Source organism: Chiroxiphia lanceolata, chromosome Z (assembly GCF_009829145.1).
Source record: "Chiroxiphia lanceolata isolate bChiLan1 chromosome Z, bChiLan1.pri, whole genome shotgun sequence".
NCBI lineage: Eukaryota > Metazoa > Chordata > Aves > Passeriformes > Pipridae > Chiroxiphia > Chiroxiphia lanceolata.
The window spans coordinates 72,672,996-72,693,787 of record NC_045671.1 but is presented as its reverse complement, the minus strand read 5'-3'; the positions used below and the strand labels follow the sequence as shown (position 1 = coordinate 72,693,787).

The 20,792-nt window shown below is 39.8% G+C and overlaps 1 protein-coding gene across 2 annotated transcripts in view; it reads right to left on the bottom strand.

The window, feature by feature from the left end:
- The window catches only part of LOC116780881 (hippocampus abundant transcript-like protein 1), a 28,352-nt gene extending 7,796 nt beyond the window's left edge, over positions 1-20,556 (bottom strand). The window contains exons 1-6 of one of the 2 annotated variants that reach the window (XM_032676247.1): positions 20,323-20,556; positions 9,343-9,438; positions 6,879-6,941; positions 5,619-5,746; positions 4,660-4,774; positions 1,071-1,289 (exon numbers count right to left, since the gene is read on the bottom strand). In XM_032676247.1, coding sequence (XP_032532138.1) covers positions 1,071-1,289; positions 4,660-4,774; positions 5,619-5,746; positions 6,879-6,941; positions 9,343-9,438; positions 20,323-20,514 — 813 coding nt within the window. In that variant the 5' untranslated portion in view covers positions 20,515-20,556. The remainder of the gene's footprint in view (positions 1-1,070; positions 1,290-4,659; positions 4,775-5,618; positions 5,747-6,878; positions 6,942-9,342; positions 9,439-20,322) is intronic. The other variant, XM_032676248.1, reaches the window with a different exon arrangement.
- Positions 20,557-20,792: the final 236 nt, after the last annotated feature.

Genomic DNA, 20,792 nt, shown 5'->3' with positions numbered 1-20,792 from the left:
TAATTCCATTTTTACCCATGCATTTACCCATCCATTTTACTGTACCAAAAAAAAAAAAAAAAAACCCAAAAAAAAACACACATGGAAACTGTTAAGGTGAATGTCAAGTTAAAAACAACCTCATTAAATAAAGTTTGTGGTAACTGATTCTTCTGCAAAGCTTCCACTAGATTTTTGAAGCTATTGTTCAGTGCCAAATTTACAATTATTCCCTGAAAACAGCATCATATACTATTTAGGGAAATGTACATCTTCTAATCGATCTCCATAATAATCTGTTTTGAAAGATGTTAGCAAATAATATAGCCTCTTTACAACTGTTTCTTTTCAAAAACTATTAGAGCATTTTTTCCTTGTACAGTTCTTTTACTTGTTTACCCATGATAATAATTAATTTGAGGAACAAACACATTGTGGAGAAGAAATTCTGTAACTGCAGTCTTTCAAGCATGCCATTCATCTCTCAATATTCACAACCAGCTCCCAGCAGGATGCATCTCATGAAGAACAATCACTCTTTCCTCTTTTAAGAAATCAAGGTGTAACACAAACACAAGTTGAATAAATGAACAAGTTACTACAAAGATTGGACAACAAGTTTTAGCCTTTTCTGTATAAGCCTGTAGAAAAATCAGGCTTTGTAGATCCATTCTGTATTAGAAAGAAATCACATTTAACCAAAACTGGAAATCAGGAGAGATACTGACAAAAGCACAAACATAAAGTGAATCTGGAAAATCTTAAAATATCAACTTTTGTGGTGTAAGAATTAAGCATTTCTCTTACAATAAAACAGAGTACATAAGTGACAAAACTACAGCACTCTCCCTTGGGCTTTCACATGAAACATTATTTTCAAATAAAAAATTATTTAATCCACAAAGTTTGGCTTGATTTTGGTTTTTAAATGCATCTAGATTTTTTGGGCAAGAACAGAGAAGCAAGATTATTGTATACTGAGTAGTCAAGCTACCGAGATTAAAGATTTCTCACCATTACAAAATGCAATTAATAAGTACTCTTTATTAATCATCAAATATTCAATAATTACTTATTGAAGCGCATCTTACTGCAAAAGGATCTGCCTGCTCCCACGATATAGAAGATCCCCATGAAGCAGGTCTCATTTTTTCTGGCAGAGATTCTGGTACAGCTAGCAGGATGAAGCAGATGTCCACAGCTGCCACCAACGTGGCCATTAGTACAACAAGGCTGTCTCCATAGCTGGCAGACAGGTATGCTCCAATGGCAGGACTAGTCACCAAACTTGCTGCAAAAGTGGCAGATACCTGTGCAAAAGAGCAGTTCACAAGCTCATTGACACCACCACTCCTTGCCAAGGTTTTAAAAAAAAAAAAAACCACACTGGTAAAAATCCAAGTTTTAAAAACAAAACAAAACAAAAAACACCAAACAAACAAAACCCCAGAAAAATAACACCCACCACTTATGACAGTAAGTATGGGTCCAACCTCCTCAACAGCACACCACACCAGACAGGATTTGCAGTCAAAGAGAGGGTTTGGCTCAAAAGAAAATGGCTCTTACTTTCAAATAGACTAAAATCATTTTTTGTTTCCTACTTATGAATTTGAAGCGATGTGACTGAAAAAGCTGTCAGCACATTTAAATGCCTGCCTAAGTGAACCTGGCTGTCAGCACTCCCAGGTAATACACAGAGAAACATAATACATAATGCCTTTGTTAACAGTTTGCATTTTAAATATGTAGTTACCACTGGATAGCACAGCAAACTAGGAAATCATTAGCTATGACAACAGTTCTGACAACAACTTCAACAAGACTGTGTTGTATCATACTGTGCAGTAGTGACATGCAGCTACTAACAGATCACATACTATATTCACATACAGCAAAATATGATGAAAAATCAAGTGTTGTAACTAAACTGCACTATAAAAATAACCAGAAAAAGGTTAAATAGCAGCTGGTTTGGTTTTTTGTTGCTCTTTTACAGTCCCCAAAATTAAACCATAACTATTTACAGAATAAGAACACAAGCTAGAAATTTAGGTTTATACCAATTTAGGGGGAAAAAAAATAAGGAAAAGGTACAACAAACAGAAACAGACCTCGTTAAAACAACTGCACTTTTGTCTATCACTTCATAGAATTTTAGATAAAGTTGTTTCTGTCAAGAAAAACTGCTTGAATGCTTCAAATATACCTATGGCCCTCTTTATATATAGCAGAAATAATGTCAGAATTTCAGAACTTTTAAATCTGTTTTGTGCTCTGCTGTAACAACACACACAAGCCCAAGAGAACTAAGTCCTTTATTTTCTTAACTGCTAAATGACCATCTCAGTAATCATACATTCATAAGGCTAAAAATAAAGGGAACCCTTAATAGCCCAAAGTAGCATATAATCAGCCAAAAATGAATTCAATGAATATCTGCATAGTGAAAACAGATGCACAGAAGATAAAGGGATAAAAAATGTTCCAAGGCTAAGTGCATCTACCAACAGATCTCCAAACCTTAAATCAATATAAATACTAGGAAAGCAAACTAAGCAGGAATTATATTACTGAAAGGACTAGTTTGTACTAACTGAACCATTTTCCTCATCTTTTGCTAATTAAGAAAGGTCATGACTAAGTTACTACGAATGCTGCATTATGCCTTTTCATCCTTCCTACCTGTTTTGACTATAGAAAAAAGACATTCTACATTAAAAACAAGTCATATGAACTAAAAGTGCAATTTCCATATGATAAAGGTATTGCTGGATGAAGTATTAAATAACCTGCACTGCCTTTAACAGCACTGCATGTTTTGCTTGTGGAAGTTAAGACGTGTTGTTACACATGCCCTCTCTGCAGGTGAAGCTGTCAAATTGTTATGGTGTTCCTATGAGTGCCCAGCACGCTGTTCATTGCCTGAACTCTGTGTCTTGAGGCATGGTTCATTCCTTTACCAACTGTTTCACATTAACCAGTGTCCTGGGATAAGAAGTGTTTTCCCCTGGAGTTAGAAAAGTGGTTAACCCCGGGGGGTGGTGTTCCTGGTGTGCCAGGGCCAATCAAAAGCTACATTTCGCTACTGTAAAAATCAACACATGGCACAGGTGGAAGAGAAGGAAGTTGAGGTAGTTGAAAAGGAGGCAGCCACGGTCTGAGCCATGAGGAGAGAGAGGCCAGTGAGCCCCGCTGGGGGCCAAAGTCCCCAGCCCCCCTGGCTGGGGGCTGCAGGAGCTTGGAACAGTATTGAACTGGGCCAAGTACTGTAGCTAAGAACTGGAGGACATTTCCTTGCTGCGAGTGGGCAGCAGAAGATGGAAAAGCGGCAGCAGAGGCAGCGCTGAGTGGAGAGCTGTGGCTGAGAGCCAAGAGATAACAAGCGGCAGAGACGGCACAGAGCCGGCTGAGACGCAGAGATGTTCCTGCAGGGAGGGAGAGCTGGCAACAGAGCAGAGAAAACTTAGCAGAGACGGTTTTGGGGGTAAGATTGAATTAAATCTCCCCAAAACCTCTTTCAGAGACCCTCTTTTGGAAAGAGAGATGGGCTTCCATTTGAAGGGAGTTCCAAAATGCAGCAGCACCGGAGAGGAGGAGGAGTGAAAGTCTCTAAGGCAGTCCCCTGAAGGCTCGGGCTCGAGGGGTTGGGATTTTCACAAAGCAAGAAGAGAAAAATTCTGACTGCAATACTCAAACCTGCTGCCTTAAAAATAAAAAACACTAACTAATACCACAGAAATTAATTTAAAGGAACTGTGACCTGAAAAGTGACAAGCAAGTGGCCAGCAGGACCAAGGAAGTGATTCTGCCCCTGGACTCAGCACTGGTGAGGCCTCACCTGGAGTACTGTGTCCAGTTCTGGGTCCCTCAGTTCAGGAAAGATGTTGAGGTGCTGGAGCAGGTGCAGAGAAGGGCAACGAGGCTGGGAAAGGGACTTGAACACAAGTCCTCTGAGGAGAGGCTGAGGGAGCTGGGGTTGTTTAGCCTTGAGGAGGCTCAGGGGAGACCTCCTCACTCTCTACAACTCCCTGACAGGAGAGGGGAGCCAGGTGGGGGTTGGTCTCTTCTCCCAAGCAATCAGCAGTAGGACAAGAAGGCACGGCCCTGAGCTGTGTCAGGGGAGGTTTAGGTTGGATATTAGAAAGAAATTCTTTCCAGAGAGGGTGATCAGCCATTGGAATGGGCTGCCAAGGGAAGGGGTGGATTCTCCATCACTGGAGGTTTTTAAGATGAGGCTGGACGTGGCACTTAGTGCCATGGTCTGGGAACTGTGGTGGTAGTGGATCAAGGGTTGGACTTGATGATCTCAGAGGTCCTTTCCAACCCATCTGATTCTATGATTCTATGAAAACGACTTTTCTCTTTTCTTCCTGGACTCTTGTTGAAGAAAAAGAGAAATCTAATCTAATGTAAATATATTATTGCATCGCAGAAGAGATAGTTGTTACCTATATAAATGTATGTAAATAAACCTTGTAAGTATTTCCCCTTCCCCCAATGCTGAGTAGCTGTGTTTTGTCTGAAAAACCTCTCACACTGAAGCAAATTGTGGGAGGGGGGCTTGAACTTGGAAATTGGATTTTTGAGGGGTCTCAAACCATCACAACTAGAAAACAATCTGTGCATCAAACCAATTCAACAGGGAGGTCAAAATCTGACCCTTTTTTCATATCTTACCAGTCCATAGGCTGTAGTTCTTTCATGTTCTTGTGTTACATCAGCTACGTAGGCAAATATTACAGAAAAGGTAACAGAAAAGATTCCAGATACCGAAATCATTGCGAAGTACCACCTAAAAATTTAAGAGCAACAATCAGAAAGTTTGAGCTAAGATTTCTTGCTTTTTATCTTACTAATAAGCAAGTTTGTATTTAAGCTTAAGAGAAATGTTCCTCGAGAACTAAAATAGAGCTTTCGTGGAGATGAATGTTTGTGCAATCTCACTTAAACATTGGAAAACAGCATCTCAATTTTTTATGTTCCCCCGTTTACATCAGCCTAAAAGAAGTGGCCCCTGTAGGACACAAAGGGATTTTTACACTCTCAAGTTTAAGTTCAGAAAAACAAACTATTTTAGAACTAATTTTCTCAGTCAGTTAAGGAATAAACTATCATAAAATGCTGTGGAAGCTGAACTCTGAATGCATTCCATGTGCATGAAGTTCTTTTGTAATCTCACAAGTTTCACAATTAATGTAAATGAAACTGAAGTTTTAACTGAGGGTTATTGACTTTGAAACAAAGTCCTAACCAAAGAGATAGAAGATCTCATTTGCAGCAATTATACTTTTCTGTGGCAAATCAATGCTAAGGTTCATTTAGCTTTGAAAACATGTTTATTACTGTCAGTCATCAAGGGGAAAAAACTGGCAGCTGAGCTTAAAACTGAGTTAGACAGGACTATCAAATCCTTTCAAGTACTGTTTTACTTGTGTGAATACAGTTACTTAATCACATTTCATTATTTCCACTTCTAAGATACTCAGTTTTAACATCTCTTAAACAGAAAAGTTCCAGAATAATGCAGTCGTGTCTTGAAAAGAAAGTTACTTTCCTGTCTTATTGCCCCTTTCCCATCTATCCAAACTACTCCTCTGACTGAATATCTGCTCTACTGACAAGTCTGTACCACTTACCATGGGCTTATTCGCATCAGTGGAATTGGGACACAGGTGAAGAAAACTGTAAGCAGAAGAAAAGATTTCCTTCCCCATGCATCCGAGAGAGCACCTATTAGAGGAGCACTGAGAAAGGACAAAAAACCCTGGGACAGAAGAAAAACAATTAATATGTCTATATATACATTTCCAAGGCCCACTTTAACCACCATATAAGGAAGGACTAAAATTTAAAACTGATTTGAAATTAAACACAAAGTTGTTGATAATCGAAAATGTACACAATTTTTTCTACAACCTACTTTTCCATGATTCTGATGTTTTATGTTTCAGATCTATTAAACCCCAGTGAATTTAAAAAAAAAAAAAAAAAAGAAACAGCATACGTTTTTTCTAGATGCATTTAATTCAATATAGGAGTATCACAGATCGAAAAACCTTCTTTAAAATCTCCAAAATACAGTCTAGTTCCACGCTTCTATCAAGAGACTTCGTGCTAGATTTCAAACCCAAGTTCCTCTCTAACTGAAGGGTCTTTTGGACTGTTCTAAGAGAGTTTTGGGTAACATTAACTGTCCTCTGAAACAAATTTAAGATAACATTTATGGCTTTATATCAAGTATTCATCGTGTACAGTACATCTGTACACTGCAAGAACTACAAGGATCACTTGAGCAAGCTTGGCAACTTGAGATTATGGGACACCATTATGATATTCCACTGGCAAAGGTGAGAGTTCGATGTACAGAATCAATGATGAAGGATCAAATACTAGGTTTTTCAGCATTTCATAGAGTCTAGGCCTTCATCTCAAATCTGTTCAGTGTTACACAGAATTAAAATAAGTGAAGGATTTCTTAAGTTTGTTAACTGCAGAAGAACATTTTAGCTAACATTTGTTAGCTTAGAAGAACATTTTCCTCCAAATTAGTATTTTGTTCACTCATCAATCCAACTCTGCTGTAAGTCCAAACCTCAGTAAATGCATGGTTCTGTACACTGGAAGTCAACTCCAGTTAACTTTAGTTTACCTCTGTTATTCTAATATAGTCACTCTCAATCTTAACATAAGTGTACAGACTACTGCACTAAATCCCTGTTCTGCCAAATCCTTATAAGGTAAGTGCCTCCAACTACAAAAATTATTTATATGCATACTGAGAAAGCCATTTTGTAAGTTTGTTTTGTTTTGTAAGTTCTTATGGAGAATTCAGGTGAGACAAGTAAAATACAAGAACACACACAATATTTAGGTCAAAGGTTTTAAAAAGATCTTACCTTAAAACCTTGAATAAGACCATTCATTAAAAATGTATGATGGGGAAATGTTTCATGTAGGACCTGACAGGAAAAAAAAAACATTATTTGAATCAGGAGAGACAGAATAAAGTTGATTCCAAGATTAAATTTGATTTGTAAAACAGGATAGCTCTATGTGAACTTTTATCTTATCCCAAACTAAAAACTAAAAAAAAAAAAAAGTCCCAGAAAAAATTATCTTATACTTCCTATTTGTCTTCGTAAGAAAATATTAAAATAAGAGGATCAATGTGAGCAAAAAGCATCTCTGTGCAGTAAAAACTACAAAATTTTTGATATAGCTAATTCCTTCAAAAGGTTGACTCAAACATTGTCAATACTTAGGAGTGAAAATGAGATTTGTCTAACTTACACTGATGAGAAAAAAGAGTTACATATTCACAACTGATGAACAAGTAGATACTTATAAATACTAGCAAGAGTTCTGAGTGTTTAAATACAGCTATAAATTCATTTAAGGTGCTTTACCAGCAGTCTTAATTCAAGGGCAAGAACGTTAATCTACGCTAAACAGATTTACCATAAATATGCAAGAGAGTTAAGGGGCCTCACAGGTGCTACAGGGTCGATTAAAAAAAGTTATTGAAGTGATCAAAGCAAGTAGGCAGACAAAATTCAAATTCATTTGCTCTTTATTTAGAGGTAAGTGCCGCCAACTACAAAAATTATTTATATGCATACTGAGAAAGCCATTAGCCTGAAGAAACAGAATACTGCAGTGTCACTGAAAAGTGTCAGCAACGTTTTTCAAGGATGACTGGGATTCTCAAATCATACATTTAATAAAGGTGGTGGTTCTTATATTAACTACTGGTCAGATAATTCTTCTCATTTATACCCCTTTTCCCTTCTGGTGTCATCATTTGGTTAGATATTTAAAACAATTTTTCACCTGTTAAGATCACAGATCTGATTATATGAATGGAAGAAAAAAGTTAGGGTTCAAATTAGAGATCCAAAAGCAGATGTCTTCTAAGCTAAAAAAAAAAGAGAGCAGGAAACTCAGAGTTTCCTAATCTAATTGTCTTTCTGTGAAGTGTTTTCCGGGGTTTTTTCCTGGGAGGGAACCACTGCTGATACTGGTTCAAGTTTTTGAGATTAATTTCTGTAACTTTATAGATTAGAGAAATGCAGGTTGACAAGCTGGTAGAGGGAACTGCTTTACTCAAGTTCTACCAACGATACATATTAAAAAAAAAAAATCATACTGAAGACAGAACATGTCAGTAAGCTTTGGGCAGTCTGTGACCAAAAGAGCCTTTGTGCGCTTTACAAACACTTTAAATCTTTTCTTCTCCAAATACAGTGTCATGTAAAAAACAGTACAGCTTTGCTGACAGATGCCAAAAGAAGTGAAAAAGCAATTTAAAAAATTAACTTTAAATAATCTCAGCTATTGTAGCATACATGCAATTTATTTTCATAATACGTAACATTTTAATAAGATTGAATGTTGACAATGACCTGGAGAAAATAAGAAGTGTCAGGCTTGGGCAAGTTGAAGTCGAGCACTTTGGTTAAGAAAAAATGCAAAGGAAAAAAATAAAAAAGACCACCCAGTAAGCTTGCCCATATTTTTGACACTGGCAGGACATCATGACAGGATGGTCATTAATGAGACACCTGCTTTACAGAAATGGGTTAACTGTTTTATATGGACTTTTTTATTATCAAGCTATGTTCAGTGATTGGCTCTAGGAAGGTTAGACAAACACACTTCAAGAGTTATGCAGATTATTTTATTTGAAGTTTGGGGAAGAAAAATAATTAACTCTTTCAATCCCACAAAACTTTGCTCGTCATGTGTTCAAAGTGCTCTCAGATATTAACTGATGAAAACCTGGACTAACAGACTTTTGATGGCTTCTCTCTGGCAGGCCCAATTTCAATGAATGAGATCCATGTCTTCAGATGAAACGGTTCATATCCTATCACCAAACACAAATTATGTGTTTATCTGGCAAACAACGTAATTCCAGAACAGAGTAAATACTTATGAAATCCTTAACTTCCATGAATGCCTTTACATTTTACTTTCAGTTACTTGCTGGTAACACAGCCAGACCACAACAGTGAACACAGTTTAATCAATTGTCAGAACTGGAAGATGAATTGAACTATGAAGTCTTAAAAAAGCAGAATTTCCAGAGATACTTCCATCAATGAACTAAACTGATGTTACTCTAAAAGGCAAGTAAAAGAGCAGTACAGCATATTGCTGATTTATTTTCTACTACCTTTCAGTCTTTCAGCAGTCCAGATCTCAGCTGTAGTATATTAACTACTGCACAGTGTTGAATGCTAAGACTTCTGGAATTCAGGTAATGAGATAGGCAAAACAAATTAAAACCCAAACCCCTAGGAATTAGGAAACTAACATTTGTCATTACTGCCAAGATAACAGTTGATGAATGATACTTACTGTTAGCATTGGAGTTGTCAAGAGTCCCCAGGCAAAGAATTCCAGAAATATGACCACCACTGCATGGTATACACTTGGCCGGCCAACACCTTGGTGCTAAGAGAGAAAAACACATGCAGTGGTTGTAGACATCCAGTTCATTACACCTGCAAACATCTCTTACAAACACGTTTTGAGCATAACCAGTTTTCACGATGACCTACAAACCAAGCCCTTGGAAACAACAATAAGCCAAAAAAAGGGAGGAGAAAAACTATTACAAAACAAATAAAGATACCCAGGGAACTTGAAAAAGTTTGTTCCCTCGAGTTCTTCCTGATTGAAGAGAATCATTTGCTGCATTCCTGACACTGCCTGTACTGCTCTCACTTTCAGCATGCCTTTAGGCTTTCTTCCCCTTGAGCATTATTCACAACCCTTCCACAGCAGCATGACAAATGGTATACCTCTCCCTGCTACCCCCACAAGTGACAACAAAACAGATCCACTTTATGAAGGTCACAGTGCTGTTTCACCAAAACTATATACATAATCAGAAGATCAACTGGTTTTGTATTTGAAAACATCAAAGTATGAGAAAATAAAGGGCTACTTACGCCAGAGACTGAGGACATATTCTACAGGTCAACAATCCCAGAAAGAATTAGCAAACTGTTGAAGTGCTCATGATTCTGTGAAAATGCTGCCATTCAAGAGCCAAGGACTGGATCCCAGACAAAACATCTGGAATCTTTTTATTCAGACAAAATGTGCAGAACCCTTGGGTAAAGCGTATTTAACCAGAATCGCTGTTTTCTTTTTTTTTTTCCAAAGCAGAGTCAAGTAGAACTGCTGAACAACCTAGTGGCCTTCAATGGAGTGACAGCAACGATTGACAAGGGGAGACCAAGAGACATCATCTAACCTAGACTTCTGTAAAGGCTTTTGATGCAGTCCCATGTGACATCCTTATCTCCAAACTGGTGACACATGGATTTAAGGCATCAACTATTCCATGGATAAGGAATTGGCTGGCTGGATGCAGCCAGAGAGTTGTGGTCCATGGCTCTATGTCCACGTGGAGGCCAGCAACAACTGGTGTCCCTCAAGGCTCCGTCTCAGGACCAGTTCCCTTTAATATCTTCATCAGTGACACAGCCTGTGAGATCAAGAGCAGTGCAGCTGACACAACAGAAGGAAGGGATGCCATCCAGAGAGACCTGGACAAACTTGAGAAGTGGGCCTACAAGAACCTAATGAAGCTTATCAAGTCCAGGTGTAAGGTGGTGCACCTGGGTCAGGGCAACCCCAGATAGGAACGCATTCTGGAGAAGTCACTGAGAGCAGCCCTGCAAGGAAAGACTTGGGGGTTCTCATGGCTGAGAAGCTGGACATAAGCTGGCAATATGCACTCACAGCCCAGAAGATCAACTGCACCCTGGGCTGCATCAAAAGAGAAGTGGCCAGCAGGTCAAGGATGGGATTTCTGACCCTCTACTCTGCCCTTATGAGACCCCACTTGGAGCACTGTGTCCAAGTCTGGGGTCCTCAGCACAGAACACACAGGAACCTGTTGAAGTGGGTCCAGAGGAGGGACACAAATATGAGAAGCACCTCTCCTACAACAACAGGCTGAAAGGACTGGGGTTGTTCAGCCTCCAGGAAGAGAAGAGAAGGCTCTGGGGAGACCTCATTGTGGCCTTTCACTACCTGAAGGGGTCTTATAAAAAAGAGGGAGAGTGACTTTTTACATAGGCAAAAAGTGATAGGGCAAGGGCAAACAATTTTAAAGCAAAGGAGGAGAGACTGAGACTAGATGTTAGGCAGAAATTCTTTACTCAAAGAGTAACGAGGCACTGAACAGGCTGCCCACAGAAGTTGTGGATGCCTCATACTTAGGAGTGTTCAAGGTCAGGCTGGATGAGGCCCTGAGCAACCTATCTAGTGGGTGGAATCTCTGCCCATTGTGGAGGGGTTGGAACTAAATGATCCTTATGGTCCCTTCCAACCCAAAGCATTCTATGATTGCTTCTTTTATATCTTCCCATTGACAGAGTAGCTGTTTTGTGTTCTGAAATTACTCTTTCTCTTTCCCCTAACACCTGTGCCACAAAAGATTATTTTTTTTCCAGTGCTTCCAGCTATTCCAAAGCCATTACACTCCAAGAGGATTTGGCAATTCTTAGAAAGGAGTAGTACAGGATTCTCAGCTAGTACTCCCAGAGATACCTGAGGTTTACTCAAAATATAAAAGAACATGTCTTTTGTTGTGCAACATAATAATTCAGGATTAAGTTGAAGAGACATCATCCAGTGACAAGTATCAACCAGACCCTCATTTCAGCAGGTGGAGAGTAGGGAGAGCATGAAACTCAGGGTCTTCCATTGAACCTCAAAAAAAGTTAAGACAGTCTATGGTGAAGGAGGAGCAGAGACACCTTTGGAATTTCTCCCCTACTCAGTAAAGTTTATCCAAATTGGTAGAAATTACAGGTTTAGAAAATGCTTGTATTACAAGATTCCTTTAAGCTAACAGATTATAGCAAAAAAAAGTTAAAGAAATCCCTATAGCCTAAACAGTCTAAATGCCTAGATCTCTAATAATTTTTAGATCTATCAGAGTTTATCAAAACCTGTAACAGCAGTGTATCCCACCTAATAAGATTCAATTTATTTTCTACATTGCAGCTTGCTTCAAACTGTGAAGACTTGAAAAAAACAGTTTTCTTTCTCCTGGAAAAAAATATAATATCATGCATAAAAGATTATCTCTGGGAGTCTGATAACTTTCAAGCATCATTAACATTTCTCCATAGATTACCATGCAATTTTAAATCTCTAAATAACAAAGATTCCAAAGATTATGGAGGTAAAAAAATTCTTCCTCATATAAGAAGTCTGCAAGTACTTCTACATAATGTAACAGGATAACAATTTTAAGAGTATTTTTTTGACAATATGTATACCAGCCAGACTAGCACTTAACACTGACTACATTGAAGTCTGAACATCCCTTCCACAGTGGTTTCCTCTGGAAAAAGCAAATTTTATATTATGGAGTGAGTAAGGGACTCCCTGAACTTTCTCCTGCCTCTACTTCTCTCACACCCTTATATCACTAAGCATGATGCTGGACATCTGCTCTGTATTCAGCAAACATTTTTAATGCTACTAAAAATAAAGTTTTGGTCTGTTTGTGGATTTTTTAATAATGTTATTACATGCACATTTGATCTGAGATTTACATGATTTAACAGAAAGATGACGTACACACATACTGAGAAAGACATGCATGTTTTTAACTCAGAAGTCATTTTAAAAACTATTTTTGTTCCTCTGAGCCTCAACGAATCTTTCCTGGAGATCAAAACAGTCTGCAAGTCATTTCTGCAGCACCATGCAGCTTACAGTCAGCTGCACTGAACTACTAAACAAAAAAAACAGAAATCACCTTTTGGATTCAAGACGTGACCTGGAAAAGTAGAATTTAAATCCTGAAAGGAACATGTACCTATCAAAATTAAGACAAGCATTCTATGTCAAATATACTAATAGCTACCAATCTATGATCCACACAGACTGCAGTTGATGATTTGCAGTTTTCTTTACAGCATCTTAAACACCTAAATTAATTAAAAAACCCTTGTGCAAATGGCTGTATTGGGAATGCACATGGATCATCTCCACATGACAGACCAGTGTGTGGGCAGAGAAACTATGTATGAACATTATAATTGCTTTCGAATGCAGCTGTTTGTCAAACTTTAAGTAATGTTCTGCTCATTACTGATTATGCAATTATAAATCTCAAATGCTTAACGATACAAGTTTAAGACCATCATTATAAAATCTGAAGTCCTAGAAGTTCTAACAAAACACCTGCTGTTTCTCCAGTTTTACACTTTTGCTCCTTCTATGCCTCTTTTCACTATCGAATTCTAAAAACAACTAACTTTTATTTCTGCTGTTATTGAGTCAGAACAAATCCAAAAGTTAATTTGAAGGTAACATGGATACTACTGGGAGGCAATACAACTATTTTTTTTTCAAAGCCAAACAGCTGTTGAACTTTAATAAATCAATGAGAGGATGTCAGAATCAAAAATCCAGCTGGCAACAACTGCTAATGTTGGGGGGGGACACAATATAGTAACAGTAAGAATACCTTATCTTAGACATTCTGAAGAACAGCTAGTACAATTCATCCTAAAATATTCAAGATCAACATGCAATCTTACAGTCAGTCCCAGATCTTCAGAGCAAAGCTAGAATTGACAGTATTCATTTATTCACAAATTTTTAGGTAACTATTTATCTGTTGATTTAAATCTGTAATTTAATTATTAAAATTTTTAGAATGGTTGCAAAAGAACTAGAACATCCATTTCAAACGTGCTTAAATGTTTGTGTCTCTTAGGAAATGTGCTTATTTCAGAAAAAAATCACTTCTCACTGTTAAAATCCCGAAGTCCTCCAGAGCACCTTTTCAAACTTTTCATATTTTGATGAAGGCCATGTAGTCTTGCCACACAAATTAAGCAAAAGATTCAACTGGATAAATACAGCATGCTTTTTTGCTTCCACGAGGGCGAAGCAGCAGAGCCTGCTGCCCACAAAGCTGGACACAAGTTCTCCATCCTCGAAGGGTTTGTTTCAATATTCACCTGGAAAAGCCCCAGGCAACCTGCCCAGGCCTCACAGCTGATCCTGTCCTGAAGGGGAAGGGATCTCCCTAAAGTACCTTTACAGTCAAATAATCCTATTAGCTCTCAAGCAGATAAAAACCAAACTCAAGCTGAACTTCTGAATTGACAAACCACAGGAACTTGCCTTTCTCCCCCCCTCACACCATGCTCTGGAAATTCTTTCCCACCAGGAAATAGGGCCTCTCAGGAGAGCCTGCTACCTGCTAATTTACTTCCAGTACAGACACACTTTGCAAACAGCACTTACTGTCCTTCTATAACATATGCATTAGGATAACAAATTCTCTTACTTTCTCTTTCTTAAGAAGTGCTTACAGAAACATTTCCCCCCCACAAAAATTAACTGGTACCAGTGCTTATTTTTCACACTACCACCTGCACTGCAGTCTACTATGTCAACTCTCATGTTTTCAAGAAAACAACTGAACTAACAGAATCAGAAAAACATCTTGAGAAACATGCTTTCATGTATGAATCATTCATATCTTGAAGATCATGCCAAATTATAAAGTGCATTCACTTTCCAATATTTTGTTAGTTTTCCCCCAAAATTCAACCATTTCAAATGCAAATTGTTCCTGGTAGGCCTCTCTACATGACTATTTAATCATTTGAGCTTATTCTTGCACAAATAGTATGCTCCAATCCATCCCACCACATTACAGATTCTCTTTTTGTCCACACATATTAGCCAGGTAGCTTTCTAGGGATAGTGCATGTTTACCTCTTGCTAGTGTCTTATTCTTTTTAATTTTCAAACAGAAGTACTTGGGATCAACATTAATTCCAACTGTTTCCCACAAATGCTCCATTTGTCAAAATTGGCAAAAATTCAGTAGAAAAAAAAACCACAGAGCACAAATGAAAGCACTTTCCAAACCAGTACAGCGTTTTAGACATGCCTTGTGAACTGCAATATAAATCACAACTAGTTCAGGTTATACATTGTCCAAACTTGTATTTCACTTGCAAAAGAAATACCTTCAGCAGATCTCTCTCTGGATTGTAAGATCGCAATGCGCTCTCTCAAGAAAAACCTAAATCATATCACACAGGTTTGGAGTATCAGAGCCACAATTCGTTCAAAGAGGAAAAGTCTGTGCAGATTTTGTAAAGAGAAGCTGTGCCTTAAAAAGATCCTGGAGTTCTCAAACGAACATGTATACATAAGGGAGATCACATTAATAAGCTTTCTGGAAATTCAGTAAACATCCTCAAAGATGCTCACTCAAGGTTCTTAAAGCAAGCTAACTCTTCACAGGAATTAAAAAGAAAATACATAAACAAAAAACAAAGAGAAGTTACCAGACCAGTCCCAGTGCTCTGTCCTAGCAGCTATGCAGTTCAGTACATTCATAACTGAGCTGTAAAAAAGGGTAAAAGCAAAGTGACAAAGTTCACTGATGACAAAACACAACTCACATTGGAAAAGTTATAAGGCAATGGTGAAGAACAACAAAAGTCGATGGCAGATTGAAATTAATGTAGCTGAATTTAACCAATCCAAGCATGAAAAAACAATTTTTTATTTCCACATATGGGATGACTACTATGTAGGAATGTGATCCTGGAGAAAACAAGTCAATGAAAGACACGAGTTCAGCATTCAGCAGTGGTTTACTAAAGTGTATTCAAACATATATCTCGATAGGAAAAAGATTATTGCTCTGTTACTGCATAAACACATGATGTGCCTGCCTTGCTAACCTTCCGCTTCTTGTGTTCTAACAGTTTTTATCAGATCTACAAAAAGATCCTCCTCTTACCCCATGCTTTGTTCAGAAGTTTTAAGCAATACACATTACTGAATGTCTATTTTACAGAAGCACAGGAGGCCTACAGAAATAAAAAGTACACTGTCAAAGGTATAGTGGAATGCTGAAGCAGCTTCCTCCAAGCTGCAGTCAGAATAGCTGCAGATACAACTGGGATTCATTGAACTGGGAGCGTCATGAAGGGTGTGACAAAACAATTGTCACTGCCTTCTTATACAAAGATACAAGAAAATAAGTGGTACTTTACATAATTTACACTTGGTGTCTAAAACATCTTATATTTTCTCCTGGGAATACATTCCTGTTTAAGTTTAGACTTGATAAGCTTATGAAGCAGGAATCTTCTAAGGCACATAAAACATGAACTCCATTTCTGGTTGTCTTCACGGTTGAGGCCACTGAGGGAGGAAGACCAACCAACCAAACAACTGCCATACACCCTGCCACATTCTGAAAGCTCAGCTTTAGACAGTAGTAATTGCCTAACTAAACTACTTCTTACAGAAATAACATGTAACCAGCATATTACGCTACACCAAATAACAAGCAGATTTATCTATTACTGAAGTTTTCTTCCTAAAATATAGAAAGACATATGACACTGAGAACTCCTCTAAAAAGCACCCACTGCTTAGTTAATTCACATGCTTCTCCACGGGGCAGATAATTACTCAAGCTCATTGTGCAGTGGGAAGGGTTGGATCTCCAGTACTAAATAAATTACAAGTCATAGTCATACAAAGCTTCTGTTGCTCTAGCCTAGTGTACTTCTGAACACAAAACCTTCCACATTCACAGAACTTGGAGGATCAGTAACAGTAGACTCATAACAGCAAAACCGTCCTCTCAGTATAAATATAAGCCAGAGTGGTTTGTTTTCAAAGACAGTAGCTAATCACTCCTGCAACAGTACAGACTCAGCGTCAATTTAACGTGATGGGAAGATTTGGAATTACACTGGCAACCTTGAGAAGGTAATACTGTTCATCTCTAATTATTCAGACTTAACATGAAAAATAACTTGTATGGGACTCAACACCCAAACTGACAACTGAACGTGTTTACTACTAGCAGTCCAATTTAAATCCTACAAACAAGAAATTTAAGAAACCAGCTTACTGAACTCAGAGCTGCTTCAGAAAAGCCTCCTAACATTAAATCATGCTGCCTCGGTTTCACTGTACTGTATTTTTTATGAAATATCAAAAAGAAAAACGCTAACAGTAAGGGTGAGAACCTGTAACTTATAGCTGAGTAAAACAGCTTAAATAAGGCTGACATACTTCCAACATGTACAGTTCAGAATGCTTTCATTACGTTTCTAAAAAACATAAAGGTCTTGGGCTTCACAATAGCTGGGGCATTTTATAGGGCACAAGAATATTAAAGTAACATGTGATTAATTCTCAAAGAGGTACAGGGGTGTGACTTCTCTGATACCCATTTGGGGACTTCTCCCATAGAAGCACTTGATTCAGAGAGTATGGCACTGTATTTTGTTGCAAAGCTTCCTTAGTGTGGCATTACTTTACCAACAATAGGGTGCATAGAGAGGAAGTGTGTGGAATGAATATTGTCAATGTCACGCTAAGTTTTATACTACCAGTGCTCATAATTCGGATGTAACAGGATTGCATAACCAGTAACAAAATGTCCCATGGCATCATTTATTTCAATTTCTGAACCTCACTGATTTAATTCCACTGGAATTTACTTAAACATTCTATCGTTTTTACTAGTTTTACATACTAGTAACTCAATTCAAAAAAAGTCATTTGTTCAGAATTTATATTATAGTTCTTTGATTCAGTGAAGCCAATGCATTCAACAGGGTAAACTTAGTTACAGATAAATCAAAAACCAGAAGCTTGTTGTGCCCTGGCTGGAGGGGTAAAAGGAAAAATCCTTGCACAGCCTGACAGACTTGGTCATACTCCTCCTCTTTGTCCTACAGATCTGATGTGACAAAAGAGTAAAAACGAAAATAAAAAATTAAGACATTCTTCAAAGACCAAAGATGCAGCTCACAGAAATTTCACTTCTGTATTTACTTGTTTAGCAGCAGACCAAACAGCAAGCTTCCCCTTTCAGATGTCAGGGATGCACTCCCACTGGTATCAAACAGATCTCTGCAACTACATCTAAAGCCATGATCCGGCCCCTCATATTTTAGTGTGAATAAGTTCTTTCAATGAAGTCTAAGCAGAGAGAGTTCTAGCAGTGTGACAGCCACATGAGAATCACAGGGAGGTGCAGGAACCGCAGCAACAGAGCAGGAAACAGACTGTTCAGTCAGGAACTGAGATGCAGACCCGAAGATGATGTAAGTATAATTGCACCACTGCTACACCAATGTACAAAAGATAAGGCTAGAGCCCCAAGCCTTTCTCTCTTGTAGGAGATGCTCCACAGGAACACAAAGTCCTCTAAGCACTCAACTAGGAGGGAGGGGGGGTAAAAAATAAACCTAGGAAGCAAAACCTGTGATCATTTTATAATAGCAAAAATTTATATAATTTAGAAGCTAAGTTTTCAAACTGATAGAAGAATATATTTTAAGTACTTAAAAGCATTCTTTTAACATTTAATCCAACTGTAATAAACATTCCATCCATTAATAAAAGAACAGGTTAGCACCTTTGTCAGTTATGGATTCAATTTCCATTTGAGCTTTCTCAAAGTTAGAGAAAGAAATCAAAGTCCTTTGATACTTTTTAAAATTGTCCTACCTCTGCCTTCCATTTCCTATTCTCTGTTCATGCTTAAATAAATGTAACTGGTTTTCTTCTATATACTGGGATCATCCTCTATTTCTTTCACAACATCATCTGAGCTGACAAAAAAGCTTGCATTTCTTAATTAAAACATTAACTCTCCTAGACTCTTCTAGAGTAATTTTCCTAGTCTGACTTCAGATTTGGTTACTCCATCTTATATACACTAGAGTCCTTAATGGGAGCTGCTGTACACAAACCTGGAACAGCCAATATACCACACAGCAGACATCAGCTGCACCTCTTGAAGGAGTCAAATCTGAGTTTTGAAAGACACAACCACTTCTAAAAAATAACTGAAAGACTCAAACATAGAAATGATGGGTAACAAGAAGCGTGAAACAGTCATTTTGGAATTAACTTACAGAAAAATTAATTACTTGACTAACGAATTCCATTGAATAACTTTTTTTTTTTAACATCCCCTCTGGTTTATTCAAGTATTAAAAGTACCTTAACATCTTCTTAATGTACAAAGAGAGATTTTTTTGTTTACATTCTTGAGCTCTAGCCATGATCATGTTAATGCTACACTGTTAATGCTCAGCTAAACATACTTGCTCACATTCACATAAAACAGCACACCATCCTCTCTCGGAGGGCAGGCGACACACAGAGCAGACACTGGCTCCCTGACACAAACTTTACATTGTTTTATAGCTTTTGGCATATACAGTGCTTTCAGCGTGCCTTATTTTGTGAGTAAACGAATATTAAATCATTCAGGAACACATAAACATGAATATACACTCTACAAAAAGTTATTACTAGATAGCAAGTCAGGCTGCTAAAAAACATCGTGTGATTTCATTCAACTTGCCGAAAGAGATGCAGCACGGCAAGGCACTGCCTTCAAAAACCGTCAATGACAGGATCATCTGTTTTGTTACTTTGTGTCTTCCGCTGGGTTCTTCTGCCCCATCTTAAATTCTGGCCTCACTGCCAACAAAACAGGATGGGTTGTATCACCCCAGCCAGGTCCATCCTGCCTGAAACAAGCCGCCCGTCCCCACTCACTGCAGGAAGTGTCATCTCTGGTCTGGTTCCAGGGCACCATGCGAGCACACACGGATGGAGGGACAGGCTTAAGCCACCAGAAAGACGTTTCTGCTGGGAAGAAATCAAGCACCGTTGCCACGCTTACAAACGCAACTTTCCTCACAGACACTTTCAGGCGAGTGCACAGATCGCTCATCTCCAGCTTCCCTCAGTTGCACAAAAGCACTTTAGTGCTTAGTGCGGAGAGACGAAACTGAAAGCGCAGTAAGTCACGAAAGCTGCAGTACTTCAGTTCACAAAGGGGCACGTCCTACAACTCCAAAGGAAAACTTAAGCTTTACCTTCCTACCACCCTGGGATCGCTTATTTTGGAAGAAAAAAAACTTATTTACGGCCACCTGCTCGCAGGTGCGGCTGCTGGAGGACAAAACTCGTAACGAACGCACCGGGGCGGGGGGACGGGCAGGGCAGGGCCGCGCCCCGGCTGGCACGGAGCCCTCCCGGGAGGGCGCCCCGGGGCTCAGCCGGGGGGTAACCAGGGGGTCAGCTGCGGGTAACCAGGGAGTAACCAGGGGATAACCAGGGCATAACCAGGGGGACAGCCGGCCCCTCAGGGGCGGGGCGGGCGCCGATCCCCGCTGCCCGCACGGCCCGGCCCGGCCCGCACCGCCGCCGCAGGGCCGGCAGGGCCCGCACGAAGCCGCCGCCGCCATCCCCAAGGAGCCCCCGGCCCCACCCCGCACTCACCGCGCCGCCACCGCCCGCCTTCAGGCCGATCCTCTTCACCAGCATGATGCAGCCGCCCCACCTGGCGCCGCCGCCGCCGCCGCCCTCCCACGACGACGACGACGACGATGGCGGCGGCGGCAGCGGCGGCTCCTCCTCGTCCTCCTCCGCCTGCCGGGCCGGGGCTGGCGGCGGCTGCGGCTCGGAGCTCATGCCGCTCCCCGCATGGTGCCCGCGCAGGGCCGGGCCGGGCCGGGCCGGGCGCGGCAGCTCCGGCGCCTCCCCGCGGTGCTGTGGGCGCGCGGCCCCGCCCGCCCCGCGGAGCCGCCCCTGAGGCGGGACCGGGGCCGAGCCCTTCGCCGGCCTCCCGCCGGACACCGCCGGGCCGGGGGGTGGGAAAAGGTGCCTCCGAGGTCACGGAGCCCAACGTGCGATCGAGCAGCAAGCACGGCAACTACACGGCGGCGCTGAGTTGCCGCGTCCAGTCTTTC